Genomic DNA, 24,520 nt, shown 5'->3' with positions numbered 1-24,520 from the left:
TCAACTGACTTATTTTGGATAGAAACAAGTCCATTTGTAACAGAAAATCATTAATACTACTGGAAGGGGGATGGTAAATTGTAGCTACAATTAGATTTAGATTTGTAAGCATTATGGCTGCACATTCAAAGATCTTGTCTGTTCCTATTTCCTTTAAAGTAGGAAGTGGGCTATATTCAATGTGTTGATTGATGGAGATGGCAACACCACCATGTCCTTCATTTTTTCTGGAGTAGTGTTAAGCCAATTTGAAGTTTGGTAGTGAGATTTACTTAAGTACATGAGTTCAGAGCCAGTGTTCTGCTAGGCATACTACTGAGATATCACTGAGTTCACTGGACAGCAAAATGCTTAAGTCATCAGTTTTGTTGCTCAAGGATTGTACATTGTGATAACAGATTTTCAGGTCTGAGTGGGTTTTACTCAGAGGGGCTCAAAGTCATATTTACTGTGTCACTGACCTTTAGTTTAAATTGTGCTGTATTCCAGGTATGTTGACATCTGAGCGGCTGTACTGGTTCTGTTGGTTGTCCTTGGCAGCCGACTCATCTTCCAGGTGGGCCTGAAAAGTGTCCATATGCACTTCACACTGCTGAGGCATCACATTGACATTTTGGAGGGTCGTATTCATAATACTCACCATCAAATTATTGATCCTTTTTGAGGTGTCAGGGGGTTTTGTGTTTCATCTCTGTGACTTCATGACCCATGTTAGTGCAGTTTGCACATTATGGTCACTATTACTCTTTTTATTTCCCATCTTGTTTGTCTTCATCCAATTGCTTATTAGCATCTGTTTATGGTTTCTGAATTTTGGTTCCTTATTGTCCCCCATAGTTGCCAGGAAGGACAGTCTACTGCAGGTAATCTCCTTGCACATTTGTTTAGGTGTAAACCATGTGTTGTGAAGTGGTTTCTGGCTATTCTCTCTATTTCAAAGTTTGCAGCAGTTCTTCTTTTGTATGCATGTTTTTCTAAATTCAGGTGGAGGTTTGAAGTATCAACTTTACTACTTAAATTTTGAACATCATATGTCCTGGGTATAGAATGGATAATGATATTCATTTTGTGACTTAGAGTGAGTATTGGTGCCAATGGTTCTACCACATGTTTCAACATTAGATTCAGAGGTTTGTCTATGTCGTTAGAACCCCCTATTATGTTCAAAGTACGAGGGCTATCCACAAAGTAAATTACATTTTGGAATTAAATACAAATAAAGTACTGGAAAAGTTTTTTATTATATACAGATGAAAGCCACACTTCAATACTACTTCTCTACATAGTTGACATTTAAATTAAGGCACTTATCATAGCGAGGGACGAGCTTGGAAATTCCTTAGTCATAAAATTCGGCCACCTGCGCCTTCTACCATGTAGTTACCTCATTTCGGACAAAAAAAGGTGTGATTTTTGTGGATTTCCCAGAAAGAGGCACTACAATAAACTCTCAAAAGTATTGCCAAACTCTGCACAACCTCAGAAAGAGCAATACAATACAAGCGCAGGGGAAAGTTGGGCTCAAAGATCTTGCTGATTCATGACAACATCCGGGCCCACATGGCAAATGTCGTTCATGAAGTTCTCGAATCTTTTAACTGGGACTTGTTTCCTCATTCACCTGACAGTCCCAACCTGGCACCGAGCCAGCAATGAAGAACTGGTTGGCTATGCAGTGTTTTGATGACGACGCACAGCTTCAAGAAGAGGTAACCTCATGTTTGAAGGTGCAGGCGGCCGAATTTTACGACGAGGGAATGACCAAGTTGTCCATCGCTACAAGTTCCTTAATTTAAATGGCAACTAAGTAGAATAGTAGTATTTAAGTGTGGCTTTCATCTGTATATAATAAAAAAAAATTCAATGCTTTATTTTTAATTCCAAATCATAATGTACTTTGGGGATAGACCTCGTATCACGTGTACTGAAGTTTCCTGTCAAATTTTCTGCATTTTTATCAACTTTTTAGTGGGGCACCAGGTTTTACTATTCTTTTTACCTGATACAAGGGCCCTCGTTTGTCTGACAGTATTTGAGTACAGGCCCCTCCATCACTGTCACTTAATGTTATTACTTTCATTTTTTCCGAAATTTTCTTGCTCTGTAACATTCTGGAATTTCTTTCACTTTTGTCCTGCACATACATTGGTGCTTGAGAAACTGTTCATCACTGGATTACTCGTACACTTTGTGGCATATTGTTCACTTTGGGTTACTTTTTGTGTAAGATATTATGCAACGTTAGACTGTAAATTGATCTTGCTAGCATCTTGCACCAGGTGGTTATCAGAAGTTACACTTCTAAAATCACTTTCTGGATCCATTTCACATAGGTCTACCCCACATTAGCTTCGTTTTCCATTGCAGTTTGTTTACATGCAACTTTAAAGAGCTATGATCACATGTGGTGCTAGACAACACATGATTTCTGAGAATTGCATTCTGAGCATGATTAACAGCTTGACTATTTCTCGTACTATGCTGTCCTGTCAAACGCCAGTTTTTGTTACCAATATTTACATTCAAGGTATGGATAAAGAGTTCATTGTTTGTGTATTTACTGGTTACTGCCACTTCAAATTCATTACACTTAACTAATAGTTCATTATAGTTAACCAGTAGGCTTTTATCATGTGGATGAGGTCAATTGTTTCTTGTTTCAGCGACGTAATTATATGATCCTGCATTTTTAGAGTATTGTTTACTTTGGATTCAGTTGCTAGTATGATGCACTGGTGGCATGTCCACTGTTCTTCTCTGTGAAAGTATTTCAGGTTAACTTTAATACATTTTTCGTGGTACCAGTAATTACAGTTAATACACAGAATACCTCGTATAACTCTTTTTGAACATATTTTGCACTTATTACGGTCGAAATTCGTTAGAGCTGTTTGTATTCCTGCTCCACCTCTCTACAGGGTGTGCAGCAGGGAGCTGCTATCGGCCACCCAAACTCGTGGTCATATGTCCCACCTAATGTGGATGATCGATGCACAAGGGGAGAAATGTTGCTCAGGTAGCAATAACGTTAGTACTTCGTTGCAACACAGAAGGCACATGATAATGTTGTGCAAATGAATCGGCTTCCTAGTGCAAGCAACATAAAAATGGTTATTATATGATCTAAGGTTGTCACGAATATGAGAATCATTCTTTAAGGTGTCAGGTGAGCACTGCAAATTGGACTGGTGATGTCCTCGATTCCAATGTTGTTGATGTGCTCAGTGGAAAAGTTGCCTGTATAGCAGCAAGAAATATGGCAGTGCCATCCAGGAGGCACAGACCTGGAAGAATAATACAGTAATAAGGCCACATCATCATTGAAGAAGGATGGTGAGATGGAATGACACTGGTAATAAGTTTCCAGAAACAAAGAAGTAATGAAAATAACACAAGAACATAGATGTTCCTGAGCATTCAAATTTAATAGTGTTTCTTTACAACACAGATTGTGAGTAACAACATGCAGCTAATGAAACACACTACTAGTGAAGGCAAGATAGAGAATGCAGTGTTCCACTGAAAGATATTTGCTACAATGAGAACTATTCTTGAATCTCCAGTTCAGCCCTGTCGGTCAGTAACAACTGAGAAGCACTGCTGTAGGCACCTAAAGTGTGGGTTGCACTGGTGACGCCAATATTGAGGGCTGCATTCTTATTAAAACAGCCATGGCACACCGAAGTAGATAGTTGATGTAGAGTTTGTGACCTGGGTTGGCTGGTAAACTACTGTGCAGTGATCTATGAAGGCTGTACAGTGTAGGAATACTGGAAAATTGTCCAGTGTTATGGGCATCTGTACAGAAACTATACGGAGCCTCTCATGTACAAGATGAGCTGCACTGAGTTTGTTTCAGGCCTCCTAACATGCCAGCAACAAAGCCCTTTGTTGAATTCCATAAGACGGCATTGTAAGGTACCATCCAGATGGTACACCACCCACTTCCTCCTGATTCCTATTATGTCTCCTACTCCATCCTGTTCCCATACACATCAAAGTACTTCCTGCCTCACCTCTATGAAGAAAGCACCTGAGAAATTACCCACATCATCTGTCATGCCTGCTTGTGGCTGTATGTACCCATTTGTAAGTAAAGAATGAAGGGTTGTATTGTATTTGCTTCATGCGGCAGTTTGACTGCATGAACAGCAAAAATGTGGTAAGTGATAAACATTTCTTCTGTTACTTTGTGTGAGGTATTGCTGAGAAATATTCATAATAATTTGAAATTGGGGGGTGAAGTTCTCTGCAAGTAACTAAGTGCTCTCGTTATAAAATACTTGATGAATATAATATTTGCATATGCCTAAAGTGACTGATGCTTCATATACAGTCATACACACACAGTTCCTAACTTGCCACAGTGAATTAATCCTGTAACATAAAGATGTATTTTTCAATAAGCACGTTACTACAAGATTGTAAAATTTGGTTAGTAATTATGTGAAATGTTGACAACAATTTATTTGCCCCTGGAAGTCTTCAGATAGCACCCACCAACTGGAATAAGGTTTTGGCTTTATGGAACTTGGTTAGTAATGTTCACTGCTGTACATAATTGAGTGGATCAGATGCTCAGTTATTCACTGATCAGTAGGCACATTAAAAGATTGGAATAATTCTTTTCTTTATCATGTCATATAGTAACATTCTTAGTGAATCACCTGTTTGTTTTACCTTTGCAGATAAAGTAGTTTTTATATTAACACGCAATTTCTTTTCTCTCAATCAGGCCCTGTCGAGGAGCAAGGCCCACCTCCTGTTGCTCAGGTGAGTGATACTAGATGGTAGCACCTGTGAGACTGGCAGAGCATGGGTGAGTTTCACCAGTAGCAAAACAAGTCTGGTTTTGTGGCATGTAATGAACACCACACTGTTTCCTGGCCTCCTCCTAGGGTGCTCACTAATTTCATCAGCCAAGGGTTTTCATCCCTTGTGTGTGCTGCCCTACACAACGTCATTTTAATTAATCAACTCCTATCTATGTATCCTATTCATCTCCACTTTCTTTCTCATTGTTTTTGGCACTCCACTCCTTCCTGGCCCCTACAACATATGCAACTTCGTTTACACTGGTTACCAGAATGTTATCTCAAATCGATTATCACAATAAAATTGTATACTGAACAATCCAAAAACTTCCTCAAACAATACTTTCATACTGGCTAATGACAGCTCACCTTCATGTTTTTCTCCTGATACAATGACAGTTGCCACTGTGCTTACAGATCTATGGGCTAGGCACATCACTGAACAAGAATGAGGTAGCAAGGAATAAACCAAAAATCAGCAGGTACGGTGAAGCCCAATAATGCAACTATCGTTTTCCCACTCTGTAGAAATTCTTCATAAATTTGCAACAGAATTCATCCACAAGAGAAAAAAAAAATTCTGAAGTGAATAAAAGTTTAAATCAACTGTTTGAACTAAAATATGACTATATTATTGCAGCCATTGTTTATTGGTACCATAGACATTGTGAAATATGTAACTTTACCCACGTTTTAGGTTACACAGCAGTAGATATGATAACTAATTTGTCTAAAATATTTAGTTATTGCAACTACACAAGAAGTACCTTCCTGCATTGATAGCAGAGTCACTCTTCTTGCTATTATCATAGCCAAACTAACTTCAAAAAATCTTCTTTTGATATTTTTGTTGCTATTTAATAGATATCTTGTGCTTTTCATAGAGAGGTCATCTTGTCTCTGGGTGTGAAGATTTTAACACATGTAGCTTAGTAATTCAACAAAACTAACTTCATGTTTGGTAGCTCATGTATCACAGATTGTGCTGAGTGAAGTAAAAGTAAGTGTGTAGCTACTTTTGTTTTTTGGGATTTGCTTCCAGTAATATTCAGATAGGTCTCTGATACATGAAATAGAATCAAATGATAAATATTTGGATGATTATCCAAATCTTGTACTGATTCTGTTTGCTGATAGGTGTCCCTCCTGCAATGACTATACGATCAATGTGCATGCTGTCTGTCATATGAATTAGACTATATAGTGTCTGCCACAAGGAGTGAAACTCTGAGGGCAAGGGCCCAATCCACATTAACCTATGCTGCCATAGATATTGCAAACATATCTCAAATGTGATGACAATGTGTCTAATTAATCCAAAGGAATTAAAAATGTTTGATGTGTCACACTGTAGTGTGTGTTTTGTGAAGCTGTAGATATTAGGTGCTGCTTTGACATTGTTTACAATTTTAAAATGATCATCAGCTGGATGCTAGAATAAACCTGAAGTTCTAATATCATCATCATTTTCAAGCAGAAAAGAAAGTTGTCGCTTGCACCACTGAGGGGATACTTTTAAATAGTGTGGCACTGTTTCTGTACCATTCCCATAGTGAAAATCCACTTCTGATCAATATGTTCATGAGATCTTCCTGGAGCTCAATTTCAGCACTTACTGTATCACAACCTGAGATAAAGTGGTCCATATTGAAATAAGTGAGAATCTTTGCTGCCTCACTCTGCTCACTATCTTCGTGAGCTAATCGTATCAGACACTGTGCTGCAAGGAAGGTGGCACAAGTCATTGTGTATGTGATGGTCCTTCATTGGTATTCCTGAGGTGGTGCAGATCTGTCACACTTCCACAATATTCATTGGAAATTGTAATCTTCAATTAGAACCAGAACTTGTCGATACATGTTCTCCATGTCTACTGTGAAGTCAAAGCGTTCAATGTGGAAGTATAGTCATACAGAGTACAAATAATATTTCGTGGTTGTTCTACATCCATACTCCGCAAGCCACCTGACGGTGTGTGGTGGACGGTACCCTGAGTACCTCTATCGGTTCTCCCTTCTATTCCACTCTCATATTGTTCGTAGAAAGGAGGATTGTCGGTATGCTTCTGTGTGGGTTCTAATCTCTCTGATTTTATCCTCATGGTCTCTTCGCGAGATACACGTAGGAGGGAGCAATATACTGCTTGACTCTTCGGTGAAGGTATGTTCTCGAAACTTTAACAAAAGCCCATACTGAGCTACTGAGCATCTCTCATGCAGAGTCTTCCACTGGAGTTTATCTATCATCTCCGTAACTCTTTCGCGATTACTAAATGATCCTGTAACGAAGCGCGCTGTTCTCCGTTGGATCTCCTCTATCTCTTCTATCAACCCTATCTGGTGTGGATCCCACACTGCTGAGCAGTATTCAAGCAGTGGGTGAACAAGTGTACTGTAACCTACTTTCTTTGTTGTTGGATTGTATTTCCTTAGCATTCTTCTAATGAATCTCAGTCTGGCATCTGCTTTACCAACGTACAACTTCATATGATCATTCCATTTTAAATCACACCTAATGCATACTACAAGATAATTTATGGAATTAACTGCTTCCAGTTGCTGACCTGCTATTTTGTAGCTAAATAATTGATCTATCTTTCTATTTATTTGCAGCACATTACACTTGTCTACATTGAGATTAAATTGCCATTCCGTGCACCATGCGTCATTTCGCTGCAGATCCTCCTGCAATTCAATACAATTTTCCATTGTTGCAACCTCTCGATACACAACAGCATCATCTGCAAAAAGCCTCAGTGAACTTCAGATATCATCCACCAGGTCATTTATGTATATTGTGAATAGCAACGGTCCTATGACACTCCCCTGCGGAACACCTGAAATCACTCTTACTTCGGAAGACTTCTCTCCATTGAGAATGACATGTTGCATGCTGTTATCTAGGAACTCCTCAATCCAATCACACAATTGGTCTGATAGACTGTATGTCTTACTTTGTTCATTAAATGACCATGGGGAACTGTGTAAAACGCCTTGCGGAAGTCAAGAAACAAGACATCTACCTGTGAACCCGTCTATGGCCCTCTGAGTCTCGTGGATGAATAGCACGAGCTGGGTTTCACACGACCGTCTTTTTCAAAACTCATGCTGATTCATACAGACTACTTTTCTAGTCTCCATAATTATTATACTCGAACATAGTATGTGTTCCAAAATTCTACAACTGATCAACGTTAGAGATATAGGTCTATAGTTCTGCACATCTGTTCGACGTCCCTTCTTGAAAACGGCGATGACCTGTGCAATTTCCAATCGTTTGGAATGCTTCACTCTTCTAGAGACCTATGGTACACTGCTGCAATAAGGGGGCCCAGTTCCTTCGCGTACTCTGTGTAAAATCGAACTGGTATCCATTCAGGACCAACGGCCTTTCCTCTTTTGAGCGATTTTAATTGTTTCTCTATCCCTCTGTCATCTATTTTGATACCTACCATTTTGTCAACTGTGCCACAATCTGGAGAAGGAAGTACAGTGCAGTCTTTCTCTGTGAAACAGCTTTGGAAAAAGACATTTAGTATTTCGGCCTTTAGTCTGTCATCCTCTATTTCAGTACCATTTTGGTCAGAGTGTCTGGACATTTGGTTTTGATCCACCTACCGCTTTGACACAGGACCAAAATTTCTAAGGATTTTCTGCCAAGTCAGTACATAGAACTCTACTTTCGAATTCATTGAAAGCCAATCGCATAGCCCTCCTCACACTACATTTTGCTTCGCGTAATTTTTGTTTTTCTGGAAGGCTTTGGCCATGTTTATGTTTGCTGTGAAGTTCCCTTTGCTTCTGCAGCTGTTTTCTAACTCGGTTGTTGTACTCGGTGGCTGTTTTCCATCTCTTACGATCTTGCTTGGCACATACTCATGTAACGCATATTTGGATGATGGTTTTGAACTTTGTCCACTGATCCTCAAAATTATCTGTACTTGAGTCAAAACTTTTGTGTTGAGCTGTCAGGTACTCTGAAATCTGCTTTTTGTCACTTTCGCTGAACAGAAAAATCTTCTTACCTTTTTTAATATTTCTATTTACGGCTGAAATCATCGATGCAGAAACCGCTTTATGATCGCTGATTCCCTGTTCTGCGTTAACTGTTTCAAATGCTTCGGGTCTGTTTGTCACCAAAGGTCTAACATGTTATTGCCACAAGTTGGTTCTCTGTTTATCTGAAAACTACCGGGAGCAGTTAAAGCACTTTAAAAAATTTCACTGTATTCTTTGTCCCAGCCACTCGTTATGAACATTTGAGTCTCCCAGTCTATATCCGGCAAATTAAAATCTCCACCCAGGACTATAACATGGTGGGGAAATCTACTCGAAATATTTTCCAAATTATTCTTCAGGTGCTGAGCCACTACAGCTGCTGAGCCCGGGGGCCTATAGAGACATCCAATTACCACGTCTGAGCCTGCTTTAACTGTGCCCTTCACCCAGATCATTTCACAATTCGAATCTCCGTCAATTTCCTTCGATACTATTGCACTTCTTATCGCTATAAACACGCCTCCCCCTTCACTGTCCAGCCTGTGTCTGCGATATACATTCCAATCTGAGTTTAGGATTTCATTACATGTTTACATGTGGTTTCAGCCAACTTTCTGTCCCTAGTACTATATGGGCGTTGTGACCGTTTATTAATGAAAGCAGTTCTGGGACCTTTCTATAGACGCTCCAGCAGTTTCCTATTAGCACATTAATAATGTTTTTCCCTGTTGCATTTTATCTACTCCTGCCTTGCCGCGCCTCAGGTGGTGTCTTGTCGGGAATTCTCTAACCTAGAAAATCCCCATGTGCATTCCACACGTACTCCGCTACCCTCGTAGCCGCTTCCGGAGTGTAGTGCACGCCTGACCTATTCATGGGGACCCTACATTTCTTCACCCGATAGTGGAGGTTGAGAAATTTGCACCCCAGCTCTCCGCAGAATAGTCTGAGCCTCTGGTTTAAGCCTTCCACTCGGCTCCAAACCAGAGGACCGTGATCGGTTCTGGGAACGATACTACAAATAGTTAACTCTGATTCCACCCCATAAGCAAGGCTTTCCGCCTTCACCAACTCCGCCAACCGCCTGTATGAACTGAGGATGACCTCTGAACCCAGACGGCAGGGTCATTGGTGCCGACATGAGCAACAATTTGCAGTCGGATGTACCCAATGTTCTCTATCGCCGCTGGTAGGGCCTCCTCCACATCTTGGATGAGACCCCCAGCAAGCAGACACAGTGAACAGTGACCTTCTTCCCCGACCTTTCCGCTATTTCCCTAAGGGGCTCCATCACCCGCGTAATGTTGGAGCTCCCAGTAACTAATGAACCCCTCCACCCGTGTGCCTGCTCGGACCTTGCTGATGGTTCAGCCGCATGTCCACTCACAGGCAGGGTGGGCGATGCCACACGGCCAGCCTCCACATTGACCCTCCGCCTCATGCGCCGTGAATGCTGCTGAACCCGCCACGCCCCTTTTGGAGAGGTTGGCCCAACCGCGCCCGGTACCCGCGAAGCTGTCTCGACAGCAGGGACAGTGGGTGGAGCGTGTAACACCTGGGGTGTACCTTGCAACGCACCAGACTCCCCACTGCCGCTACACTCAGAGGCAGCAGCCTGAAAACAGCTGACTGCGGCCATCAATATTCTCAGCTGTTCGCGAAGAGTGGCCAGCTCCTCCTGCGTCCGTACACAGCAGTCACACATCATATCCATCCTAAGGAATCAATTTACTGAAGAGAGTTAATCAACTTTTAACGAGACTGCTAATTCACTAAATTCAGCTGATTATTGACTAAACTGTGATTGCTAGACACTTCTTGTAGAAAACAATGAAAATAGCACTACCTGTCTCTGACTTGTATTGAAAACAAACACTAGCACTACTCTCACTATGGCTGACTAAAGGGACTCTCTCTGACTGTATTCAAAGCAAACACAAAATCTATGGAACACTGTTACTAGCGCTCGACAATTAAAGTTTCTTAAAAGCAAAAACATACCGAAGAAGAAGTGACAAGTAAGAAAAATACAGTTAATACTTAAATTAAGGTAGCTCGCTGCACAGCAGACGTGAAGCAGATGGCGGTTAGGGTGACACTGTTCCTACCATTGGAAGACTGTTAAGTGACAAATTCGTATTCCATTTGGCAAGACAATCAAACATTACTCTTGCTTTAGTAGTTAAGTTAGATTTTTAAAGATATCTGATGTGGCATGTAATATGAAATGGCATCTGTTATAATTACTATTACCATATGTCTTAAATCTTCATACTTCCCCATGAACTCTGTGTAGCTTTCGACAAACTTTGATTTTCTTGCTAGTTTCTGTTCAGTTTAAGAGAAGCATTTTGATTCATTGTGGAAAGAATTGCATAACAAACTCAGCTCTTCCTGAAATGGAAGATGAACAATGAATCTACCTTTTGAATATTCAGTTGTTTTTTGCCAGGAAGTGTGAATCACATTGCTGCTCTTCTCTGTTATAAAGACATTGATACCTCATTACTTGGGTTGAAACAGCTTTAAGGAAAAGAAATGTAATGTCAACTCGCATATTTTGTCACTTACTTTATGTAATACACTTTATTACATACTGAAATTATTATTATTATTATTATTATTATTATTATTATTATTATTATTATTATTACAATTTACAAACTTTTTAAAAATCACAATACTCACAGTTAAAACTTGAACAGGATTAATTAATTAGAAGCCATGTTTTGTCAGTTGTACCATTTCTCAAAGGGCTTGCAATTGGAAGTACACAGATTACAAAACAAGGAAACGTCACACCAATTGGGCAGGTTCAACAAAAAATTTTGCCAGTCAAATGAACTAAAATTACAGGCAGAAAATGAGCTAACAACTTGCAGCTTTTGTAGCTGTTACACAACTGAATAACATTCATCCAAATACAGGAAGATTCGCAAGTCACACAACTGATGGTAGCTCTTGGACGGCTGCTTAGTAATGTATAACACTTAAGAGAAAGAAACGAAAGCCCATAAGAAGTAACCCATGCATAGCAGACAAACATTAAAAATGACCTTTATAAATATACAATCTACCAAACTTAAGAGCAGGCTGAGAGCTACAGCAGAGAGCTATCAGAGTCAACAAGAAACAAGCAGCCAAATTCCCCAAGTGGAGTTAGGTAATGACTATTCACCGAGGTAACAATTGACAGTTTATACTGGTGGCTAACAGGGTTTAAAACTTAATGTGTTGAGAATTAGTAATAAAAATACAAGGTTTAATCAAGTAGTTAAAGGTATAATGAGGAGGAACCTCAGGCACGGTAAATATACCTTAATCTGCTGATCTCAATAAATTCACCAAAAAGAGCAGGCTACTGGTTCCTACCCCAGAGATCACACTCCACCATGGCACATGTGAAATGAGCAACTTCACTTCCCTTGAGCCACAATGGGGTGACTAGTAGGGCAGTAGACAGCCGGTCAATCTGGGTGCCACATGACGAAGGAAGTGCCACCATGGCAAAATGCAAACATATTTCTGCTCTATGCCAAGGGAACTGAAAATCATGATTTTCTGCTGAAACATATCAATGGAATCAGTAATTTGCACAAATAAAGCTTCACACAATAAGGGCCAGGAAGTAGAAAATGTGAAAGACAGGCACAACTGGCTAGCAATACAAATTAACACTCTTTAAAATTTGTATTATTCAGAAGCAAATATTTCAACAAGTGTTGATACATTAGCTCAAGCAAACACATGTACAGAGATTGCTTTGCCTCTGACACAGGTTGTGTTGGAGTAGATTTCCTTCATGAGACTTAAAACATGGAATACTCTTGCACTTGCATGACACATGACCCAGAAAACAAAGTGCAATTCATAATATTGACAGATGATCAACCACTGAATCACTCACAGGTGCATTATTATTGCAGACACAATTCTAAACAACACGGACAGGAACTTACTCAAATATAACAAAATAACTCAAAATGTGACTCAGTTGTGAAGGAGCAGAGCCTTGCAGGATTTCAACCAGGGTATTATTGTATCAGCGGCATCTTGGGACACACATGCACACATAAACAATTGCACATGTGCATCGATCAAAGATCTTCACTTGTGACACTCAATCGAATCAATATCAACAGTCTAAGTAGTTAGTGATGCCAGTGGAATGCTGTGCACTGAGATTAGAGACATTGTGGCTCAGACATGATTTGATACTTCTGTCCTTCAGTTTCTTCAAGAAACACAGCCTAAGTTTTCACAAACCACAACATGAATGGCTACCTTGACAAAATTTTTTGTTCTACCAATTGATACTGCTTTGACATACATAACCCAACACAGTTCTGTCTTTTGAAGCGCATGATGATCAGTTCCTATGGAGAGTCCTTGCCTTCTGAATGTACAGACAAACTTCTGCTCCCAACACCATGTTGATCTTGCAAGGTGACCAAAATTCTGGATCAACAATTTTTATACTCATCAAATCTGAGACATGGGGATTGAGATGAGATGTCAGTTATCTCCAGCAACTTTAAACAGACAGAAGGTAAAATGAAGACATTTATTCACGAGTCTACTTGAACAGAGATGCACTGTTTTGTTTCTTGTATGTTTCCATCTGTTCCCTGAATGGGTGCTCTACTTTACCATTTGTGAAGTCAGAGGCACTGTGCACGTGCTTCAGATATAAATCATGCCTGCGAGACTGAACTGAGAGAGCATAAGTTTTTCACGTGCCATTGCTATCTTTTAACCATATTGCCACTGTTGCAAGCAGCAACTGTTTTTGCCAGGGATGACTTAAATGAGCAATAACACAATGTACTTGATGGATGTATACCATTGTGTTTGCGTTTTATGTCACTAGGACAATCGTACCTTGTTCCATTTTGTGTGTTCTGTTTCTGTGTGGTGTCATTTTTGACAAGCATGACAGCATACAGACATGCAACTAGAAGCCCTATGGAAACCATTCAGGCAATTGGGCAAAACACTATGTTGAGCATCATAATAGGTTTTTTATTCACTGCACATGGCTTGTCTGAATTTTCCGTATTTCTGCAAAGTATCAGGCAAGTAGCACATTACAATTGCAGCACTAGCAGGGACTAGATTCATCTCAAATGGGCAAAGTGCTTGGCATTGCAGGTGGTCTGATGTTTATTCCCATATGTGCTGTGCCATTTTGGTCTGTAGCCTTCACGATTTCAGATTTGCTTTTATTTTAGAGAAAAGCATATCTCTCTCCTAATGTCAGAAAGCTTTTGAAACTCCAGTGGGATTTAAATTCTGTTCTTACAGACTGGTCAACATTTTCTGCAAATAGATGAGATATAATTGTCTTTCAAGGATACAATTAGTTGTAATGCCATCAGCACATGAACATTGTTTGAAGTAGTCCATGAAGTTTACTTGCACCATTCCCATTCACTAAAGGAAGCACCAACAGGTTTTCCAGATGTGCTCCCACAATCAATCTAGGGTTATTCTATGTATTGCAAACCATATCAAAAGCTGGATTAAAATTAATGCTAGTCACCAGAAAATGGGTGTTTATATTGTGAGCAGCACATATTACTGAATTAAGAAAATGGTTATTTTAGCAGTGTCTTATAATTCCTCATTATTTACCACAAGACTCACAAATGTCACAAAAATGCCTGCACTGCTTTATATAACCTTTGCATGATGGCAATTTTATGATGGGCAACTTGATGGTACAGTCTGATGCACTAAAGTCAGATCCCTCGCTGGAATCTCACAGTTGTTTAGTGACTTCACATTTGGTGCAGATGGGGCAATACAGCCAGTTCTTCTGTACTGCCTGCATTTGTCAACCTCCTCTTCCTCTCTATCCTTGCTCATTCTCCGATGCCCCCCTCCTTCTCCTTTCTCAGTGTTCAGATTCAAATTGGCTTGGCTATCCACCTGTTTTCCTGTATTTTCACAATTTTGTTCCTTTTGCCTGTTCATTCATACTTTTTGGTGTTTAGGTTTGACCTCCACTTCAAAATTTCCTGTTTTTTAGTGTGAGCCACTTAAGGAACAGCTCCCTCCCTGGCATTTGTGGTGTGGATTCCTCCCTCCCCCCCCCCTTTCGTACCCTCACCCTTCCCCTCTGTAGCCCCCTTCCATCCTGCTCAGTCACCAGAGTGATGTGGCTGTTATGTACCCATATGGGTGAGCCACCTGACAACACAGGGATCACACTCCTGATTCCTCAGTTGTTCACTCCACATGTATGGCAAGTAGTGTTTTATCTCCCACTCGGAGGGTTGGAAAACCTGGCAGCTTCCGTCGTGTCAGACGGCCCTTGCTGTGGCTGGGTGACACTCTTGTGGAGAGCCCATGGTCAGAGTGGCAGCTATTTGGGGGTATGCTTGACGAATGAAGCATATTGAGTTACAAAGGTCTTTCTGATCTCAGATGGAAATTTCTATGAATTGTGAACAATCATTGAATGCAACTTCATATTAGACAGCAAATTTTCCATTTCTGTCAACACCATTGCAGTAGGGCCTGGCTTCCCTACCTTTTCTCACAATTGATAGAGAGATGCTTCTGTCAAACATCAGCAAAACAACACATTCTGAACACACTGCACCGTTACCAGTGTGATCATTATGACCACACTCTAATGTCCTGGTGACACCCAGCCAAATGTGTAACCTGGCTGCCTCCTCCTCCCTGCCTCAAAAGTTGTAATGGTGACAATGCCATCTCCTCCTTCCATGTACCTTGATGATAGGGCATCCGTGAAATCTGGTTTAAGGAAAAAGGAGCCATTCCAGGTCATTTGCAAATTGTCGGCTTCTCAGTAATCCTGTGTTCTACCATCAGGCAGTTCCAGTATTTTTCTTGCTACATCTCAGTTCATGAAGGACATGGACATCCAGACATGTGATGAGAAATACAGCACTATGGTTGTAAAATCACCCAGTGTCATAGTAGCAGCCCATCTCCGTCTCATTCTGCTTCTCCGTCTCATTCTGCTTCTCCGTCTCATTCTGCTTCTCCGTCTCATTCTGCTTCTCCGTCTCATTCTGCTTCTCCGTCTCATTCTGCTTCTCCGTCTCATTCTGCTTCTCCGTCTCATTCTGCTTCTCCGTCTCATTCTGCTTCTCCGTCTCATTCTGCTTCTCCGTCTCATTCTGCTTCTCCGTCTCATTCTGCTTCTCCGTCTCATTCTGCTTCTCCGTCTCATTCTGCTTCTCCGTCTCATTCTGCTTCTCCGTCTCATTCTGCTTCTCCGTCTCATTCTGCTTCTCCGTCTCATTCTGCTTCTCCGTCTCATTCTGCTTCTCCGTCTCATTCTGCTTCTCCGTCTCATTCTGCTTCTCCGTCTCATTCTGCTTCTCCGTCTCATTCTGCTTCTCCGTCTCATTCTGCTTCTCCGTCTCATTCTGCTTCTCCGTCTCATTCTGCTTCTCCGTCTCATTCTGCTTCTCCGTCTCATTCTGCTTCTCCGTCTCATTCTGCTTCTCCGTCTCATTCTGCTTCTCCGTCTCATTCTGCTTCTCCGTCTCATTCTGCTTCTCCGTCTCATTCTGCTTCTCCGTCTCATTCTGCTTCTCCGTCTCATTCTGCTTCTCCGTCTCATTCTGCTTCTCCGTCTCATTCTGCTTCTCCGTCTCATTCTGCTTCTCCGTCTCATTCTGCTTCTCCGTCTCATTCTGCTTCTCCGTCTCATTCTGCTTCTCCGTCTCATTCTGCTTCTCCGTCTCATTCTGCTTCTCCGTCTCATTCTGCTTCTCCGTCTCATTCTGCTTCTCCGTCTCATTCTGCTTCTCCGTCTCATTCTGCTTCTCCGTCTCATTCTGCTTCTCCGTCTCATTCTGCTTCTCCGTCTCATTCTGCTTCTCCGTCTCATTCTGCTTCTCCGTCTCATTCTGCTTCTCCGTCTCATTCTGCTTCTCCGTCTCATTCTGCTTCTCCGTCTCATTCTGCTTCTCCGTCTCATTCTGCTTCTCCGTCTCATTCTGCTTCTCCGTCTCATTCTGCTTCTCCGTCTCATTCTGCTCCTCCGTCTCATTCTGCTCCTCCGTCTCATTCTGCTCCTCCGTCTCATTCTGCTCCTCCGTCTCATTCTGCTCCTCCGTCTCATTCTGCTCCTCCGTCTCATTCTGCTCCTCCGTCTCATTCTGCTCCTCCGTCTCATTCTGCTCCTCCGTCTCATTCTGCTCCTCCGTCTCATTCTGCTCCTCCGTCTCATTCTGCTCCTCCGTCTCATTCTGCTCCTCCGTCTCATTCTGCTCCTCCGTCTCATTCTGCTCCTCCGTCTCATTCTGCTCCTCCGTCTCATTCTGCTCCTCCGTCTCATTCTGCTCCTCCGTCTCATTCTGCTCCTCCGTCTCATTCTGCTCCTCCGTCTCATTCTGCTCCTCCGTCTCATTCTGCTCCTCCGTCTCATTCTGCTCCTCCGTCTCATTCTGCTCCTCCGTCTCATTCTGCTCCTCCGTCTCATTCTGCTCCTCCGTCTCATTCTGCTCCTCCGTCTCATTCTGCTCCTCCGTCTCATTCTGCTCCTCCGTCTCATTCTGCTCCTCCGTCTCATTCTGCTCCTCCGTCTCATTCTGCTCCTCCGTCTCATTCTGCTCCTCCGTCTCATTCTGCTCCTCCGTCTCATTCTGCTCCTCCGTCTCATTCTGCTCCTCCGTCTCATTCTGCTCCTCCGTCTCATTCTGCTCCTCCGTCTCATTCTGCTCCTCCGTCTCATTCTGCTCCTCCGTCTCATTCTGCTCCTCCGTCTCATTCTGCTCCTCCGTCCCATTCTGCTCCTCCGTCCCATTCTGCTCCTCCGTCCCATTCTGCTCCTCCGTCCCATTCTGCTCCTCCGTCCCATTCTGCTCCTCCGTCCCATTCTGCTCCTCCGTCCCATTCTGCTCCTCTCCGTCCCATTCTGCTCCTCCGTCCCATTCTGCTTCTCCGTCCCATTCTGCTCCTCCGTCCCATTCTGCTTCTCCGTCCCATTCTGCTTCTCCGTCCCATTCTGCTTCTCCGTCCCATTCTGCTTCTCCGTCCCATTCTGCTTCTCCGTCCCATTCTGCTTCTCCGTCCCATTCTGCTTCTCCGTCCCATTCTGCTTCTCCGTCCCATTCTGCTTCTCCGTCCCATTCTGCTTCTCCGTCCCATTCTGCTTCTCCGTCCCATTCTGCTTCTCCGTCCCATTCTGCTTCTCCGTCCCATTCTGCTTCTCCGTCCCATTCTGCTTCTCCGTCCCATTCTGCTTCTCCGTCCCATTCTGCTTCTCCGTCCCATTCTGCTTCTCCGTCCCATTCTGCTTCTCCGTCCCATTCTGCTTCTCCGTCCCATTCTGCTTCTCCGTCCCATTCTGCTTCTCCGTCCCATTCTGCTTCTCCGTCCCATTCTGCTTCTCCGTCCCATTCTGCTTCTCCGTCCCATTCTGCTTCTCCGTCCCATTCTGCTTCTCCGTCCCATTCTGCTTCTCCGTCCCATTCTGCTTCTCCGTCCCATTCTGCTTCTCCGTCCCATTCTGCTTCTCCGTCCCATTCTGCTTCTCCGTCCCATTCTGCTTCTCCGTCCCATTCTGCTTCTCCGTCCCATTCTGCTTCTCCGTCCCATTCTGCTTCTCCGTCCCATTCTGCTTCTCCGTCCCATTCTGCTTCTCCGTCCCATTCTGCTTCTCCGTCCCATTCTGCTTCTCCGTCCCATTCTGCTTCTCCGTCCCATTCTGCTTCTCCGTCCCATTCTGCTTCTCCGTCCCATTCTGCTTCTCCGTCCCATTCTGCTTCTCCGTCCCATTCTGCTTCTCCGTCCCATTCTGCTTCTCCGTCCCATTCTGCTTCTCCGTCCCATTCTGCTTCTCCGTCCCATTCTGCTTCTCCGTCCCATTCTGCTTCTCCGTCCCATTCTGCTTCTCCGTCCCATTCTGCTTCTCCGTCCCATTCTGCTTCTCCGTCCCATTCTGCTTCTCCGTCCCATTCTGCTTCTCCGTCCCATTCTGCTTCTCCGTCCCATTCTGCTTCTCCGTCCCATTCTGCTTCTCCGTCCCATTCTGCTTCTCCGTCCCATTCTGCTTCTCCGTCCCATTCTGCTTCTCCGTCCCATTCTGCTTCTCCGTCCCATTCTGCTTCTCCGTCCCATTCTGCTTCTCCGTCCCATTCTGCTTCTCCGTCCCATTCTGCTTCTCCGTCCCATTCTGCTTCTCCGTCCCATTCTGCTTCTCCGTCCCATTCTGCTTCTCCGTCCCATTCTGCTTCTCCGTCCCATTCTGCTTCTCCGTCCCATTCTGCTTCTCCGTCCCATTCTGCTTCTCCGTCCCATTCTGCTTCTCCGTCCCATTCTGCTTCTCCGTCCCATTCTGCTTCTCCGTCCCATTCTGCTTCTCCGTCCCATTCTGCTTCTCCGTCCCATTCTGCTTCTCCGTCCCATTCTGCTTCTCCGTCCCATTCTGCTTCTCCGTCCCATTCTGCTTCTCCGTCCCATTCTGCTTCTCCGTCCCATTCTGCTTCTCCGCCCCATTCTGCTTCTCCGCCCCATTCTGCTTCTCCGCCCCATTCTGCTTCTCCGCCCCATTCTGCTTCTCCGCCCCATTCTGCTTCTCCGCCCCATTCTGCTTCTCCGCCCCATTCTGCTTCTCCGCCCCATTCTGCTTCTCCGCCCCATTCTGCTTCTCCGCCCCATTCTGCTTCTCCGCCCCATTCTGCTTCTCCGCCCCATTCTGCTTCTCCGCCCCATTCTGCTTCTCCGCCCCATTCTGCTTCTCCGCCCCATTCTGCTTCTCCGCCCCATTCTGCTTCTCCGCCCCATTCTGCTTGTCCGGCCCACTCTGCTTGTCCGGCCCACTCTGCCCCTCCGGCCCACTCTGCCCCTCCGGCCCACTCTGCCCCTCCGGCCCACTCTGCCCCTCCGGCCCACTCTGCCCCTCCGGCCCACTCTGCCCCTGCTGCTCCGTCCCATTCTGCTCCTCCTCCTCGTCTTCTTCATTCCGCGGCTCCTCTTCTTCGTCACTCCGCCGCTCGTCCTCCTCCTGCTCCTCCTCGTCCTCCTCCTGCTCCTCCTCGTCCTCCTCCTGCTCCTCCTCGTCCTCCTCCTGCTCCTCCTCGTCCTCCTCCTGCTCCTCCTCGTCCTCCTCCTGCTCCTCCTCGTCCTCCTCCTGCTCCTCCTCGTCCTCCTCCTCCTCCTGTGCAAACAAGCCAATAAATTATGCCTCACAGGAGAAAATCATCTGCTACACAATTGACAAGCCAGGAAGGATAGAATGAACACAACCATGAAATCTTTCCATGTTCCTCCAGCCAACAAACATTTGAGTCTTCCTCTGCCAAACAGAACGGCAAATGATCTGCTTATTTATCCGCTTGGAGATCCTCCTTGGTGGTGTTGTGACATGATATCCTTGGCTGACTGACCTCCTTGTTGCTGGTATGCATCTCCAGCCATTTTTCTGCTGTGGATTCCAAGGATGGACAGAATGAGAATGCCAACACCTCTGTAGACCTCACAGGTGGATTCTCCAGCCTCTGTGACCTGCTCCAGTGAGCCTTCGAAAGCTGCCACTCGATAGCCACTTAGGTGACACCTCTCCATTTTTTCCCCTTTTTCCCTTTATTATCATGGCACTCTTTTGGTGGCATGTTTGTGGCCTTTGAATCAACAAAGAGAATTTATGGCTGCTCTTGGAATCGTAGCCAATACCTGTTTTCTGCTTACAGGAAACAAAATTGCGTGCTCATGACCTGCTTTGAACTCTCTCATTTATTTCCAGTCTGCTTTGACATCCCCCCAAACTCACACCATCACCCAGGGAAAGTTTCCATGCCATGCAGTGGAGTCATGCTGTTTATTAAGGATGAAGTTGATAGTCTTCCTGACTACTCAGCTACTAGCTATTCCTGTCTGCCTTTTACTTCCTCACCTTGACTTTTCCATTTCTACTGTTTACATCCCTAAGTCACTGGACAGTCTGCTTCCAGCTTGCTGGCCAACTCCCTCACCTGTTTCTGCTGCTCCCCTTGGGGCTCTCCCAGAACCTGTCAGAAAGGTGCCCTCTTCGTTGACCTCCTGTCACCCCAACCTCATTTAGCTTCCTGTGGGAGTACCCACATTTATTTCACACTCCATGCACTCCTACCCCCATCTGGACCTCTCCTGCACTGCTGAATTTGCCCTGATGATGATCCATCATTATGTATGGTATGAAATCAAGTTACCACTTCCCATTTGCCATCCATTTTCTGACTCCTACCCCACCTAAGTGCCCACCCAAATGGCAGCTTTCTAAGGATGATTAGAGATTTAATGCTCCCTGTCACCCTTCGAGAAACACGATTTCCCCACTTACAAATGAAATATCATTGCTAACAATGTTCCATTCTTGCACTTCAACTTTACTGTGCAATTTCACAGTCCCTCATTTGACTGAGACATGTTGGGGCTCTTCTCACATGCAGAGATGTGCTCTCCATGTTTTTAACCACCATTCTATGATGGCAAACAACATTCTTTATAAACAGTTGCACACTTTGTGTCGTCGCACCCTTAAGGATAGCAAAAAACTGGCTGGATTAAATTTACTAGTTCTTTTAACAGTTCGATTTCCACTTCTGTTGTGTGGCCCAACCTCAGATAGCTCTGTGGGACCAAGATCCATTCACAAATTCCTGGCCCGATAGCAGCAGATGTAGCCATGATGGACCCAATCACTATCTCTACGATCTGTGATTTTATAATGTCTGTTATTCATTTCCCCTTCTGTGATCCTTTTGAATACTACAACAGGTCATAGTTGAGGAGTGTTCAATCCAGAAAACTATGCTGTACCTCTGTTTTGGTCACTGGCAGTATCCTTACACCAGCCTTCAAACATCCATCAGCTATGATCTGAATTCCCAACCTGCCTCCTTGCGTTTTGTGGACACCTTTGCCCTACTCTGCGACAGTTGCTGTATGTGGCAGCTGGCAGCTCTACTGAATTCATACTGTTAAGCTCAATTAAAATTGAAATATTTTGTGATTCTTATCTTGTATCAATATGCTGTTTTCATCAATCTCACATTTATAAAATTCGATATCTATCTACTTGTCACTGCACCTGATTCCTAATTGCTATCAATATTTAATTTACCAACTTATTAACACTTAGATGAGCATGTGCAGTGAGATGACATACCACTGCCACGTTTCAAGGTTTTTGATTTGCACTTAAATTAAGTCTATGTAAAGTTACTCAGCTTTTTAATTTTATTGCAGGAGCCAGAACAAGTGCAGGCAGAGGAGGAATTAGCAGGTGAGATTTTCGCTTTCCTCAGTAGCTTAATTACATGTTAAAGTTATCGCTTTAATGTTGTCTTGTGTGGCACATATATTTTCATCTTTTTCTTTGACATAAGTTCTTCATTGGTGGTGAGGTAAAATATAAATTTTACCAGTGAAACGGTTGTTCAGAATTTTATGCTTGAACCTGACACTGGATATTCGTGTGTGTGTGTGTGTGTGTGTGTGTGTGTGTGTGTGTGTGAGTGAATAACTGAGGTGGAGAGTCGTAGGAGCATAGAATATATTGCCTGGAGGGTTCCCACCTTCACATTTCGAAAAAGATGGTGTTTGTGGGCATCACCTGTATGTCTCAGGCAGTGAAACAGTAATAGAAATGAAGGATGTTTTGTTGAGCGTCCCGCAAACTTGTGTCTTACCCTGTTGTTAGGTGACCCTTTATGTGGACAGACAGCTTGTTTGTTGTCCTGCCATCATAGAATGCAGCACAATGGTTGCAACTTAGCTTATTTATAAAATGACTGGTTTCACAGGTATTCCTGCTCTTGATGGGACAGCTGGTGAATGGGACCAGGGTGGAGCAGTAGGTGGTGGTGGTGGTGGTGGTGGTGGTGGTGGTGGTGGTGGTGGTGGTGGTGGTAGGATGTATGGGACAGGTCTTGTAGCTAGGTCTGTTGCATGGATATGAGTGATGAGGTAATGGATTGAAAATCCATCCTAAACACTCAGAATCCTAAAGCCGTCCTCTCGTTCAGGTTCACTGAGCACATCTTGCGAGTAGGATTGAAATTCAAGACACCCTATCCACATCCCACTGAACCTCAACAGCTTCTCCCCCTTTGCTTCCCCTGGACCTTCACGAGCCAACAAGCCACCTTCATAGTAGTTGACATCCACTTCAAAGATGGCTTCTTCACTGCTTCTGTCCATATTGAACCTACTATACACAATTTATGCCTCCATTTTGACAACTGCCAGCCATTCCATACCTAGAAGTTCCTTCCATACAACTTATCCACCCGCAGTTCATGAGCATTACTCCTCGAAGTTACTGGGGGACTGAATAAAGCATACAATAACAAATCTCCTGTGCCTTATATTTGCAGTCTCCCCCAAATCTCTCTGTCTCTCCACAGAGGAGCATTCCCCTCATAACTAAATACCAACCACAACTGGAACAACTGAATTACATTCTCCACCAAAGTTTTGAATACCCGTCATTGTGTTCTGAAATTTGAAATGCCATGCCTACCATCCTTCCCACCCTTCCCACTGTGGTATTGCTCTGTCCACCAAACTTAGAAAATATAATTGGCCATCTGAACACAAACCCTGCTCCCAACCCATTACATCATGGCTCATATCCCTGTAACAGAACTAAATGCAAGAACTGTCCCATACATCCTTCCACTGTCACCTACTCCCGTCAGGTCACAAATATCACATACCGACCAAAGGCAAGGTTTCCTGTGAAACCAGTCATGTGATTCACAAGCTAAACTGGACCCACTGTGCTGCTATCTGCATGGAACTGACAAGCAACAAGCTGTCTGTCTGCAGGAAAGGCCACTTACAAACTGTGGCCAGTAAACAAGTGGACCACCCTGTTGCAGAGCAAGCTGCCAACATCACATCATTCACTTCAATGATTGCTTGACAGCCGGTGCCATTATGGATCCTTCTGAACTGCACAAGTGGGAATCCTGCCTTTGTTCCCATAACACTCCCGGCCTCAACCTTGCGTAGTCAGTTTCCTCACCCATTCTGACCTTTCCACGTCTCCATAGAAGAAATGTTTTCACACACGTGGAGAGAATGACTGATAATAAGTATCCAAAGACAAAGTATGTACAGTTTCTCTGTCCCTTTGTTGGCAAAATATTTCCCATTTAGATATTTGCTACAGTCTGTTCCCAGACCAATCTGTTTGTATTCATGCCTCACCTCTGTACTGGGAGTCCAGCACGGAACTGCTATCTACCACCCATACTCGTGGTCATATGCACAAGGAGAGAAATATTGCTCAAATAGCCATAACGTTAGAACTTTGTTGTGACACATAAGGCACATGATAATGTTGTGCAAGTGAAGCAGCTTCCTAGTGCAAGCAACATAAAAATACTTCATATATGCACTAAGCTTGTCACTAATATGAGAATCATTCTTTGAAGTGTTAGGTGAACACTGCAAAGTTGCACTGGTGATATCCTAGATTCCAATGTTGTTGTTGTGCTCAGAGGAAAAGTTTTCTATGCAGCAGCAAAAAATATATCCTCTGTCACCCTCATGGAGGCAATGGCAGTGGCATACAGGAGGCACAGACCTGGAAGAATAATAAAGGAATTGGGCCGCATGATTATTGAAGGAGGATGGTGAGGTGGAATGACACAGTGATCAAGGCTACGCAATGGGACACAAGGCAGAGGTATAATTTTCCCGAGACAAAGAAGTAATGAAAACAGCACAAAA

General features: G+C 43.7%; 1 protein-coding gene across 1 annotated transcript; it reads right to left on the bottom strand.

Moving 5' to 3' along the window:
- Window positions 1-463: 463 nt before the first annotated feature.
- On the bottom strand, window positions 464-23,814 carry LOC126358276 (uncharacterized). The gene is made up of 3 exons (XM_050007577.1): window positions 23,811-23,814; window positions 17,719-19,694; window positions 464-562 (listed from the first exon to the last, which is right to left on the bottom strand). Exons 1-3 carry the CDS (start codon window positions 23,812-23,814, stop codon window positions 464-466), a joined length of 2,079 nt encoding a protein of 692 aa, XP_049863534.1.
- Between the last annotated feature and the right edge of the window lie 706 nt (window positions 23,815-24,520).

Source organism: Schistocerca gregaria, chromosome 1 (genome assembly GCF_023897955.1).
Source record: "Schistocerca gregaria isolate iqSchGreg1 chromosome 1, iqSchGreg1.2, whole genome shotgun sequence".
NCBI lineage: Eukaryota > Metazoa > Arthropoda > Insecta > Orthoptera > Acrididae > Schistocerca > Schistocerca gregaria.
Note: the sequence above shows the minus strand (reverse complement) of the source record. Positions and strands in the feature narration are given on the sequence as shown.

Coding starts and splice junctions, on each gene's coding strand:
- LOC126358276 (XM_050007577.1), bottom strand. Junction 563..17,718: donor AAGCAGAATGGGACGGAGGA/GCAGAATGGGAC, acceptor GACACTTTTCAG/GCCCACCTGGAAGATGAGTC.